The sequence below is a fragment of the Arachis hypogaea genome, chromosome 4, assembly GCF_003086295.3.
Source record: "Arachis hypogaea cultivar Tifrunner chromosome 4, arahy.Tifrunner.gnm2.J5K5, whole genome shotgun sequence".
Taxonomy (NCBI): domain Eukaryota; kingdom Viridiplantae; phylum Streptophyta; class Magnoliopsida; order Fabales; family Fabaceae; genus Arachis; species Arachis hypogaea.
Genome location: NC_092039.1, coordinates 1,207,728 through 1,221,295, shown reverse-complemented (window position 1 = coordinate 1,221,295; position 13,568 = coordinate 1,207,728). Strand labels below are relative to the sequence as shown.

General features: G+C 36.0%; 1 protein-coding gene across 3 annotated transcripts; it reads right to left on the bottom strand.

Annotated features, from left to right (window-relative positions):
* Nucleotides 1-1,576: 1,576 nt before the first annotated feature.
* On the bottom strand, nt 1,577-13,505 carry LOC112798313 (uncharacterized). Of its 3 annotated transcripts, XM_072234747.1 has the most exons (17): nt 12,908-13,505; nt 12,150-12,814; nt 10,812-11,178; nt 10,435-10,739; nt 9,595-10,032; nt 9,439-9,510; nt 9,215-9,295; nt 9,007-9,047; nt 8,826-8,913; nt 8,601-8,753; nt 7,338-7,514; nt 7,137-7,216; nt 6,989-7,058; nt 6,804-6,905; nt 2,455-2,560; nt 2,207-2,294; nt 1,577-2,002 (listed from the first exon to the last, which is right to left on the bottom strand). In XM_072234747.1, the coding sequence occupies exons 2-17, from the start codon at nt 12,729-12,731 to the stop codon at nt 1,822-1,824; spliced, it is 2,931 nt and encodes a 976-aa protein (XP_072090848.1). In that variant the 5' UTR covers nt 12,732-12,814; nt 12,908-13,505; the 3' UTR covers nt 1,577-1,821. The 3 variants fall into 3 exon arrangements, with proteins under 3 accessions (XP_072090848.1, XP_025697366.2, XP_072090847.1); XM_025841581.2 differs by having other exon boundaries at nt 10,435-11,178; XM_072234746.1 differs by having other exon boundaries at nt 9,007-9,044; nt 10,435-11,178.
* Between the last annotated feature and the right edge of the window lie 63 nt (nt 13,506-13,568).

The following is a 13,568-nucleotide window of genomic DNA, read 5'->3' as shown; positions in this document are numbered from 1 at the left end:
ATCTCATGTCATAAAATCACTCATCCCAAAAATTTAAGTTGATTTTAAAATATTAACAAAATTTGCTCAATTTCTCCCTCTGAAACTTTGGTGTTATTCAAGATATAGCCTGTGCACAAATAGTGCCTGAGATAGATATGTATCCAAATTAATTTAACATAACAAAATCAATAATTATCCCTAATATTATTCTAAGTTTTATTATTTATTTTAATTAAATTAAATTTATAAAAAAAATTAAAATTCACCAAGAATCAAACCATTAACCTTTCGGATCTAAAACTCTAATACCATGTCATGAACCCACTCATCCCAAAAGCGTAACCTGACAAAACAATGTAACACTAATGGTTATATCTCTAATACTTTCTAAACCTCCATTGTACGCATTGTATGTTAGGCCATTGGCTCCATATACTTTCTCTTTTCAATATTTCATGACATCTTATATTAGTAACATACAGGACTTTGAGCGCGACAATTCTACAATGAAAAATGTAAAATATCACAAGTGAACTATGCATACAAATTATCACAATCTCATTCCCATATATAGGTATCTACTCATATTTATTGCAGCTACTAAAAAGAAAATATTAACAAAATTTGCTCAATTTCTCCCTCTGAAACTTTGGTGTTATTCAAAATATAGCCTGTGCACAAATAGTGCCTAAGATAGATATGTATCCAAATTAATTTAACATAACAAAATCAATAATTATCCCTAATATTATTCTAAGTTTTATTATTTATTTTGATTAAATTAAATTTATAAAAAAAATTAAAATTCACCAAGAATCAAACCATTAACCTTTCGGATCTAAAACTCTAATACCATGTCATGAACCCACTCATCCCAAAAGCGTAACCTGACAAGACAATGTAACACTAATGGTCATATCTCTAATACTTCCTAAACCTCCATTGTACGCATTGTATGTTAGGCCATTGGCTCCATATACTTTCTCTTTTCAATATTTCATGACATCTTATATTAGTAACATACAGGACTTTGAGCGCGACAATTCTACAATGAAAAATGTAAAATGTCACAAGTGAACTATGCATACAAATTATCACAATCTCATTCCCATATATAGGTATCTACTCATATTTATTGCAGCTACTAAAAAGAAAATATTAACAAAATTTGCTCAATTTCTCCCTCTGAAACTTTGGTGTTATTCAAGATATAGCCTGTGCACAAATAGTACCTGAGATAGATATGTATCCAAATTAATTTAACATAACAAAATCAATAATTATCCCTAATATTATTCTAAGTTTTATTATTTATTTTAATTAAATTTAATTTATAAAAAAATTTAAAATTCACCAAGAATCAAACCATTAACCTTTTGGATCTAAAACTCTAATACCATGTCATGAACCCACTCATCCCAAAAACATAACCTGACAAGACAATGTAACACTAATGGTCATATCTCTAATACTTCCTAAACCTCCATTGTCCGCATTGTATGTTAGGCCATTGGCTCCATATACTTTCTCTTTTCAATATTTCATGACATCTTATATCAGTAACATACAGGACTTTGAGCGCGACAATTCTACAATGAAAAATGTAAAATAACTTAATACCCATAAAAAATGAAATTACTTTGACAGAACGTTCTAAAAAAATAAGATAATTTGCAAAACTCATTTTGGCCCTTGGAAACTTTCTATTCATCCTGCCAGAGTGCCAGTTATAAGTAGGTATAGTAGCATAAAGAATACGAGTATACAAGAAAAATCTCCCATGGCAAAAATTGAGAATAACGGAAATCAAACAGAGAAGTAGCCGTCGATTTTGCTTCTTTAAGTGCAAGGCTGAATTATCCGGGAGATACACCTGCAAAGCCTAATAATTCTCAAATATCCAACTCCCACACTCTGAGCTGCACTTCTTACTTGTGATACAAGGGACAAAGGCGAGTCATGTTCCATGCCGGTATGACCAAGTATTTGAGATGGAAGGACCTTTGCAGGATAAGCCCCACTGCTCAGACACAATATGTCCAACCAATTAGCTTCTTTAATAACAAAAAACAAATAAAACTGATCTTCCGAACGAAATTATTAAATAATACTAAACACGTTTAGAATTAATGATAGAAATAAGGATTTTCATTTAATTTTTTGAAGAGGGGGGGGGGGGGGGTTGGGTGTATTAGGAAAATAGAAAGACCACGGCAGGACCTACCATTTTATGCATGTCATATCAAAAGTCACCTTCACTTTCCTACCACTACTAAAGTCCATGAAAACTAGCTGCAAATCAAGCCGTTGACCTGCAATACGACATACATTAAGTGAAACTACAATTAAGTCCTTATCAACATGATCAAGACTCTCAAATTGCAAGGATGTAATTCCTATCAAGAATTTTAAGACTTTTCTGCATATAATTGGGAATCAAACTCCAGAATTCAGAAATAGAACTTTCTTTACCAGAATGTGAAAAGAACTTTGCCTGGACCAGATTTCTAATTTCTATGCGAGATAACTGAACCTCCTCAACCACATCTAGCAAATTACTCAGAAGTGAACTAGTTATCTGCATACAATAGCAGGTCAATGATAACAACAATAAATTTCAGCAGAATCCAGCATTCATCCATTTCCTACTCTGATAATTGCATGCTACAAACTTGTAAAAGCAAGCATTTAGCCGAAGAAATTGAAAGAAAAATGAAATTCTAACTAGAAACGTAATTGCTTGAGCCTGAGATTCTTCTGGCCAGCTACCAGTATTATTAAATAAAATAAAGAAACAAACCCTCAGCCAGATAAAGCAACTAAAATATTAAGGACGCAAGCTTTCTTAGATTGTACAACCTAGCCCATGCGAAAGGTTTGACTAAGATATTATAAACCCCACTTACAAAAGAATGCATGGTCAAGGACCGTCCATACTAAAATCTAATTTATTAGAGAACACAATGGTTTTTATATCAAACATACCTGTCAAACAAGCTTCCTTTTGGCTTGAAGTATGAAATAGATACATCGATGCACCTGTCTTGCTCAAGTCTTTTATTTATAAAATGCTGACTCGAATAGCAATTACTTGAGCAGTTGAGCTTAGTAAGTTGAATAAGCCCAATTTAGGCAAGGAAGAAGGGAATGCCAATTGACATTATTGGATATTATGGCGGAATACCTTCAAAATCAGATCTCAATTTCAAAAGAAATTTATCACTCAGTAGTTTCATGAACTTATACTAAAGGAAGACCTTCAGCAGACAAGTTCTCAAACAATATCAGTGCATCCCCGTATCAGTTTTTCTATTGTTTTCTAATAGTTCTGCAGAGCCAGCATCATCAAAACCTTTCTTGGTATACCAAACGATATCCAGCTATTACTCCTAATCAAGCTTCTGAACACCAGAGGCCCTTCCCGAGATCACCCTATGGCTGTTGATCCAATACTTGATTCATTACCAGCTCCATTACAGCGTAGTTCAGACATTTATGAACCCCTGATAAGTATGGTTTTTCTTCCATTTTTTATCCATGACAGCAACTTTGGCATATGTTTCTATACCTTCATCCAACAAACAGGCAATCAAACTTGAACGCTGGCAACAAGCTATATTGAACAAAACTAATAGCATTGGAAGAAAATCAAACATTGGATGTTGTTCTATGCATCCATTGCCAAGATGACTATTGTGCACACCATTCTTGCCATTATTGCATCCAAATCTTGGCCTTAACACACCAGATTGATGTAAAGAATGCATTCCTCCAGGCTGACCTTAAAGCACATTCTTTATATGGATTGAAACAGGCACCAAGGGTATGGTTTGAGAAGTTCTAAACAACACTGACTGGTTTTTCTTTCATACAAAATCAGTATGATCCAACCATTTTTATAAAAAGGACTTCTAAAGGAATTGTGGTATTCCTTGTTTATGACATGACATTGTGGTGATGGGCTCCAATCAAGAGGCTATCTTTGAAATCAAGCAACAGCAGCATTCAACTGTGATGACCAAGAAAATAAATAAATAAACAAATAAAAGAGACACTAGTGGCCACATTTTCTCACGCACTCATTCTTTTTTTCTTGTCCATTTCTTCTTCTCCTTTCCCGAGCTTCTACCTTTGTGTCACCCATTTCCCTTCTCTCCTCTCTTTATACCCGCTTTCTTCTTTGATATGCGAAACTCATCTTGTCTTTCATTTTATTACTCTTTCTGCACTGTATTAATATTATATACCCATCATTTTGTACTCTATTATTTTAGCTTAAATCTTCAAAACCCCATTTGAAGTAGCCTAAGCTTGAAGAGGAAAATCACTCTTATATGTAAGTTTTGATGATTACTTGTTTTAAGTACTTAAACTAATATTTTCTTAAATTTTGATTATCTCCTGTTAAATCTTGTATCTGTGGGATCTGCTATGCATTCAAAGAATGCCTGAAACCCCAAGATATGTGAATGTATTGATTGAAATTATGTCTGGTGACACTACTCGTTTTTTCCTATGAAGTCCATGTCTGAGGCTTGCTAGGTACGAATGTCTCTATGCACCAATCATGGCTAGACCAAGTCATGACATCAACTTTCAACAAGAAAGATCTTGAGCATCTCAATTTTTCCTTGGGGTTAATGTGAAACATAGAAGAGATAAAGGTTAACTTCTACCAGACCCATCTTTTTACTAAAAGTTGGTTGGTAGTCTTATATATGTAACCCACAGTTGACCAGACATCTCTTTTGTTGTTCACATAGTAAGCAAATTCATGCAATGCCCAAATTTCCATCTTTCAGTAGTGCACCACATTATGAAAATACCTAATGGCTTCTGACTGCAACTTGAAGCATATAATGATGCTGATTACACACAGAAATCTACCTGTTAGTGATGCTTCCAGGTGATGCTCCAATTTTCATGGAAATGCAAGAAGCAAGACTGTCAGACATCCACAGAAGTAGAATATCAGTGTATTGTACTTAGCATGTTCCGAGGTTATTTGGTCACCTGGTGTTATTTCTAATCTGGGTTTCTTACGAGCTCAACCAACAACACCCCATGCTGACAACACAAGTACCATCCAGATTGCAAACCACGAATGGACAAATTAGAGGTAGATTGCCACTAGATCCATCAGGCATTTGACCACCAAGTTATCACTCTACCTTCGATCTCCACGTCCATTCAAGTGGCAGACATCTTCACAAAATCCTTGCAACGTAGTGCCATAATTTCCTACTTAGCAAATTGATGCTCATAGATTTTTCGAATATCAATTTGAGGGGGAATGTCATTAGAATTGACTGGATATTATTGCAGAATATCAACAGAATATCTGCCATTATATTAGCAGATATCCCAGCAGAGATTTGCTCATTCAAATCTGCAAATTCTGTGGGATTACACATCTGTAGTAATCAAACTCCATGGTATTGTGCATCTATAATTATGTAATAATATCCTACATTAGGCTAGCCTACCTATAGGTTAGCATTTGAAACTGATGTGTAGTTGTGTACTTACTCTATATTAACTGTGGCTGAAGACAAATGATCATTTAGTCAGCAGTGTGTGGGCAGCGTGAGGTGTGGAGAGTTCACTAGAGGAGATTTCAATCATGTGAGTGGGTTAAGTAGGAGGCAGACCAGATTTGAAACTAGATCCGAGAACCTAGAGGCTGAAAGGCTCCTAGGACTTCTATCTTTCATTGTCATTTACATCTTCTGCAATTGTTCTCGTTCAAAATGCAGAAACCTTGCTACTATTTGGGTTTTAAACATGTATTCTTCTCATCCTTGTGTAGGACTGTTCAAATAAACTGGTTGTTAAACTGATCCGTAAGCATACCATTACGAAAAAAAAGGGCCTGGTTTTTTAAATAGTTTTAAAACTGAACCAATAATTTTTTAAGTGGTTCCAAACCTGTTTCTAACCAGTTTGAAAATGTTTACACTTACACATCTATTTCAAACACTCCCAGTCTAACAGAAAAATAAATGAATCACTATGCACTACCCATCACACACCATAACCCTGAGTATGACTGAATTTGTGGTAAAATGTGCACAGCAGACATTCATCTTTACCACAAATCTAGTGTACAACACTAGTAGGAAGGATAACTGAATGATTAGAAAAAAGTTGGGGTTAGCGTCAGATAGAGGTGAAACAAGCACAGGTACAGGTTGATTCAGGGTAACCAAGCAAAGACATCCCTCTAAGATGAAGAAGCACTGCCCAAGAAATATTGCTCAAGAGTCAAACTCAGGTGGCAAACCAGCCAATGATAGAGAAATAATTCCATTCTGCTTTCCAGAATCAATAGCAAAATTTGGAGAACTTCAACCAGGCAACCTTAATATGCCCAAATAAGCAAGATGTAGACTAACCCAATTTTTTAAGATTGAAATTCTTAGATATAGCAGCATAAAATAGCTTAATACCATTATAGGAATAAAATGTAGAACCTACTGGTCTTAGATCACATCTAAGAGTTAAATCATTAAATGTACAAATATCAAACTAGTATGTAGTTAAAAGTGTTAAACTATGCCTATTAGCATAGGATGGTGACAGTTATCTCATAATTATAGTGGCTGTAAGTGTTAGTGTGTTACATTCCTAAGCAGTTAGCCAAGGCTCAGCTACTATCCTCGCTCTTGGCTTTAACTATAAATCACATTCACTAAATCCATTCTCCTATTGGTTTGCCTTGTTTATATCAAGCATATTAGCCAAAAGAAAAGCAATTTGTGGACCAATCCTTTTAAAAGGGGAAAATATGAATACATAACTAAACAAATGGAGTAATTTACCTGTGTTTCTTGTCCCAAACTTATTGAATCTGTGCATTTCTTAGTGGTACGGGTATTTAAGACAAATTCAAATGCAGAACAAGCATTGATGTCAGGAAAAGTCTGAAACGAGACACTTCTCCATATTAGAAAATAAAAAATTATGAATACTGAATATTGTAATAAAACATTGAAAAATAAATTACCTTCATAATGTTCACATCATTCAATTTGTTTGAAGTTATTATGCTAGGTAGACTAGCATTTACTGCAAACCTAAATTCCACCAAACATATACTTAATGCTTCAAGTAAAATAAATAAATCATGGAAAAAGAAATCAAATATGGCTAACCTCTGGATGACATAACCACAATAGTTGAGAATAATTTTGTAACAACCATCTGTGTGCTCAAAATCTTCAATAACCCATTGCTTAAAGAAAAGGTAGAAGCAAAAATCTTTGTCAGGTAATGGTATCTTTTATATATAAAACACAAAGTATATATATATATATATATATATATTTGCAAGCACAAAAAAAATGTTGAGAGACCTTAAAACTCTGAAATATAAACTTGTTAGACATTCTCTTCTGGATATAATCACGAACAAATTCTATGGTATCAATATAGCTTTGAACCCCTTCAATCTTGCAAACACTATGAAAGAATTCACTTAAGGATTTTGCTTTACAAGTCAAATTTTCAAGCTCCTGCCTCAGTTCGATCACCTTTTATCAAAAGAACAAGCATTAAGCACTAAAATATCATCAATTGAAAAGAAAAAGCAAACAATACATTAAATCTATCATAGAGTTGCACCAATGAACCACAGAGAAACTAGCAACAACATATAAGGAAAATACATCATACTTTCCAACAGGAAATTCACAAATCAGGTGAAATACTAAATTAAAATATTTCTTTATAACAGTGATCTGTTGAAAGAGAGAGCACAAGTTATATGAACTTTACGGTTTTAATTACGCACCTTAACTGTTTTCTGGCTTTATTTTCATACTAACAACAGATTTGGGAAGAAACTTGTTAGTATCTTAGAATATCTAGATATACTGTTAGTATAACATGGAAATTTTAAGAATATCAATTATCTTCATGAAATCAGTGGTCCCTTTCTATTTACAAAGTAATTATAAGAGTTGTCGCTTATTTCCTTTATTTTTCTTTCTCTTCTCTCCTTCTTTTCTTGTTTTCTTTTTTTTTTTTTTTTGGTAAAAGAATATTATTAAATTGGGGAAAAGAACATTGCAAGAAGACAGGAACTTAACAGGTCCTCGAAACAATCAGAATATAAAAAGATAAATGAAGCGTAACTTTCTTAATTTAATATGTCCACGAAAAAAAAAGGTCCTGTCAAATTATCATTGAGCTTTAGGGGAGATAGCCTCATATTGAGCTTTTCCCATAAAACCTGTTAATCTGAATTCTGATTTAAGGATTTCTGGAAAAGACATGTACTTTTTCTGGATTTCCCCACACAGCACACATTAGGGGAGATAGCCTCATATTTCCTTTATATCTCTATTCTAACTTGTTTCTAACACAAAATAAGAAACACAAATACACACTATTAGTACTACACTGTCCTTGACTATCTGAGCTTAGTGTTGCAAAGATGATAGTGTTGCGTTACATAAGTAGATGCACTGATCAAAACAGAATTAAGAACAAATACATTATAAAAATTGTTGGGACAGCACCATTATTTAAAAGATAACACAACGAGTTTGCTTGGGTGCATCATTTTGATAGGGATTATTAAAACAATTGCATATGTATATATCCAATCAAAATACCTGACATTTTCCCTCAGAATTGAGCAAGCTAGTAGTGATACGAATATCATTAGCTTGAGTGTCCACTGCCACACTCTTAGATAAGGATGCCATGAACCGCAACTCCATTTCCTTAGACTCCTGAAGGCCATGGTTCAACTGCTGTACTTTTTTCTGTAAACAATGTAATTTAGTACCACCACCAACCGCAGGTGCAGCAAAACATCAAGATGTAAGATAGAATACCAGCAATCTGTCACGCTTCATACGCATTAACTGCAATTTAGCCTTCTCATATGATATATTAAGCATCAGCATTCTTCCTTCAACATATCTGCTAGGTTATATAATCTATCATTACAGCAAAACTGTTCCACAAACATAATGTGAACCATTTTAAACTTAGTGATGCAGTCAAAGAATGTACCTTTTATGTCTAGAAACATTTTGGGTATCGGCTATTTTCTTCTGAAAGGAAAACAAGAAACATGACCATAAGCAATGAGACACGTCAAATTAACATATTGCATATTGTCTTAATATTTAATATAATCTGTTCTAATCACTATAAAATTCAAGTTTGCCCACAATTAAACTGCAAAATGCATTAAACTTGACTAAATAATGTAACAGACCTGAGGATGAATGTCAGAACAAAGAAATTCACATTGCTTAACTTTCTGCAGATGAACAAGAATTTCTTCCAGCTTGCATATCTAAATATTGAGGATAAAATAAATAAATTACTGATACAGAATATTGATGATAAAATATGCATGAACTGTATAACAAAGTAAGCAACAATATCCACAATTTTATTTGAATGTTATTACTTCCTAATTCTACATTCATGACTTACCAATCGTAAATTTAGCTTATCAACTGACGGAGAAAGGAAATGTTGTGTGCTCCCGAGGAACTTCTTGAGAAACTGCAAAGTACTTTAGAAGTTTAAGAGGCTCTAACGAAACTACCAAAACTACAATTGATTCTTAACATAAAAAAATACCCATACATCAGCCCAGTCATTCCATGTCTGATCTCTGAGCTTCTTTCCACTGCTCATGTAACGTCTTTGCTCTGAATTAAGTTGTATATCACTATTCCCAATATGGACCTCTGGACTTCTTATAATCCTCCCAAATTTGTCTTTATTGTCTCCATCACCTGGTAATTGTATCTCAATACCCTTTCTTTTCTTCTCAAAAGAAAACTCAAAGCCAGGGTTGGTAACAGGGCTCAGAGCTACTTCGGATGCCCCTCGGCAGTTGTTGTCAAGATGGCAATGACCATATGAGTTATCTTTATTAGACAAGTCTTGCATATTACTGTTCAGCAGTTCACTCGAAGACCCATAAAGAGATGGCGACAGAGTTGTAGTTTCTTTGCTAGGAGTGCTCAGAAAGAAAACCATATTTCTAGGACTCTCAGCTGGTTTTCTCTTGGATGCACTCTTAAGAAGCATGAAATCAGTGACAAAAATGAGGATTAAAAATCAAAAAAACTGAATGGTCAACATCTTAAGGCAAGGAAAGTTTGCCTTCCAAAAGGAGTTAGCTTTTTAGATTGGCTAAGATTCCTTTAGACATATCGAGTACATTTCACAAGGGTCAAAATTTTAATTTAACAAAGGAAAAATCTAACCATAGCGAAATTGGGCAAACTGAAATAGATTTCGTAAATTTAAAGCTTTTGGAATGAGATGGATTAAATATCTAAACTTTATATCAACAAAATCTCCCATCAATCATTTAATATATGACTCCAGATGCCCCTCAAGTTACTAATGATTTTCAGAGACATTGTCTTTATTACTTCCATGAATCATGACTAACATAAATCGCTTGCATTTTACCTGTGAAATCATACAATCTGTACTAGTCTTTACACCGTTTTTAAACCCAGACAACCCAAATCCATCAGCTGCTGCATCTGAGTTGCTCTCAGCATCTTGCCCTAAACCGCTATTAACAGATTCATTATGCTTTTTCAGCTGCTTCAATTCATGAGAACAAGTCCTTTGGCATTCCACATGTTGTGATCGCTTCTGGTTCAACAACATCACAGGAGAAGAAAATGGATTATCATATGTAACACTTGCAACATCATCTTTTCTTTTCTCAACTGTGCTATCTGTTTGGTCAATCTGCAGGCAAGAAGCTGTGATTTCCCCAGTCTTAGAATTTTTGCCACTCTGGAAGTCAACAGAAATCAAACTAAAATCTTGCTCACCCGTTTTTGAGTCAACAGTCTGTTCATTATCAGTTAGCATCGCAAGGTTTCTAAAAGAATCAATCCCATGGGAATCTGTGATGATCGAACCTTGATTCATCCTATTCCCTTGAGTTAAACCATAGAGGTGCTCATCAGAAGAAGCATTTCGTGTTTCAACTTGATTGTATTCACAATCTTTTTCATTAATGTCAGACATTTGTCCTCTGTCTTCAAGATTACTTCCCTTCACCTGGGCAACACCATAACCAAGTTTTGATTGAACTGAGTTGCCCATCATTAGTGGAGTTCTTGCACTATTAGCAATAAGAAAGTCCAACTCTTTATGGATTGCTGCACTTGCATCTTCAACAAACTTCTTGGTTTCCTGCAGAAGGTAACAAGTATCACCTAGTATGCATTGTAGTTCAAAAGATGCCCCCACTAGATGCGATGACAGCCACAAAATTATCATCATAAACTATGCAATTCTACGATCTTATGGCCGTGTTTGGTTGTCCATAAGAGACATGACACAGTGCCACACATTCACCGATTGATTGCTATGACAGATTTTCAACGGACACGGTGGTATACAAATGGACACTAAATACGTATCCTTCCAAAATGTTTATACACAGATTCTTATTATAATTTTTCCCTTATTCTTTTCTCATAAATTTTATTCTTTTCATTTTTCCAATCCTAACAGCCTCTTCTCCCTCCCCCTCCCTCTCACCTCCTCCTCTCCTCCCTCCCTCCATTATTGAGCCTCCTCTCATCCTTCCTCTAGACTTCTTTTCATTTCAGGGATATTGTTTGCTCTTTTGTTGACTATTGATGATTTTTGGTGGATGAGTATGTGGTAGTGGTGGTGATCGATGATGGTGGGAGCCAACTGCTACTGCTGAGGGTACAACAGACATTTGGTTATGATTGAGAATGTATTGTTTTGTCATGTACTTTGTTACCAAACAAGATGTAAAATTTGTGTCTTCTTGTGTCCATGTACCTTTGAGTCATTGTCTCTATGTCTTCATTCTGTCATGTACTATTAAATAATAACCTAACAACCATGCTAGGTTTACCCCAAAATCAGCCACTAGAATAGAATACACATAAAAATACAAAGTAAATACTAAAAGTTAATTAAACTAAACATGTATTTATACGCAAATACATGATGGCTGATTTTGGTGTGCAAATAGCATTTTTGATAAACTAATTACTTATGAATAAAAGGTAAGTGTATTTTGGGGTACCAGGGAGTGGCATGGAATTGCAGATAAATTTTACAGAAAAGGTATCAACATCATGAGACAAAATGCAAATCAACATTCAACTAAAAATGGTCCTTGCCTTGATTGAAGTATCAGGAGTTTTGATTTGGTGAAGGGAATCATCTGCGACTGTATCATGTTTCCCAACTCTACCCATAGCTGGACCTACGTTCGGTGTATCTGCAGCCTCAGAATCATGGATGCCATGTGGCTGAACTGAATCATCGACACCAGTATGATTCCCCTTGTTGTCTAATAAATCACGGATGACTTGATCAACTGGAGAGCTAAGCCGTGACTCTGCAGCCTCAGGATTCAAAGGGGAGATGGCAGGCAAATCCTTGCTTCCTTCTACAAGGATTGCGTCCAAAGTAGGAGAGAGTCTGTCATAATCGTACTTCTGCGGGTCCAACCCAGTCATACTCATGTCACTGGAATCTCTACAGCCATTCACGGGATCCGTAGGTAGTCCAGACTGAGGAGACTGCATCTTGGCTTCCGAAAGAACCATAAAACATCCAGTAGTGGAGGCTGAGCGGCCGGAGCCTTGGCTCGGCAATGTCTCTTCAAACTGAGGACTGAATCTCGAGGGCGTCTTCAAGTCTTCAAAATCCGACCTGGCAAGACTCCGGTAATGCAATGAAAAGGCAGTTGAGTCCATTGTGAGATCATCAGATGCAGCAGAGTCCGGCAAGCGTTCGGGTCTGATGAAACTGGACGACACCGGACCTCGAAAATCATCTTCTGCACAATGGAATGGAATGGAATGAAATAAAACACGACGGGAAAAAAGAAAAAAAAAAGTGAAACACAAGCAGCAAGGGTTGCGCAACTCGCCATCGTCAGTGGAAGGAGCGGCGCTACTGCTACTGGGGGAAGGGGAACCGAGTGGTCTCAGAAAGGAGTGATTGAGATCGGCGGCTTCACCGTTGGGCGGGGAAGAGGACTCCTTGAGGTCGAGCTCGTCGTCTTCGTCGCTGTCCCCGGCCAGGTCCTGGAAAAACCCTACGACCTCGGGGGAGGGGAGGGGGAGGAGGAAGGAACTGAACCGGGAGGAGTGTCGGAGGAAGAAGAGTCGTCGGGGCGGAAGATGTGGACGGAGGTAATCTCGTTGTCGGCGAAGCTGACGCGGCGCAACTTCTTCCTCCGAAGCGCCACGGTCTCGTCTTCGGTTTCGGTGTTGTTGGAAGGTTCCATTGTTGAAATGAGGTTGGGCTCTGGAGGAGTAAGAGAGTAAGCAGAAGGACACCTAGAATTTTTGTGCGGGAAAATGCGCCATTTTGGTCCCGCTTCGGATTTGACTTTCGAGTTTTAGTAGGGATGGGCGGATGACATGATGACAATAACTAAAATCCACAGTGGTTATCAGATTTACATTTACTGCAATTATTCAATGTCAGTTTTTTTTTTTCCTTGGAGCGTAGAGGATAAGGATAACAGTACCTGAAAACAAACAAATCTTATAAAGGGGGCTAATTTTTCTTAGTCATGAAAATTT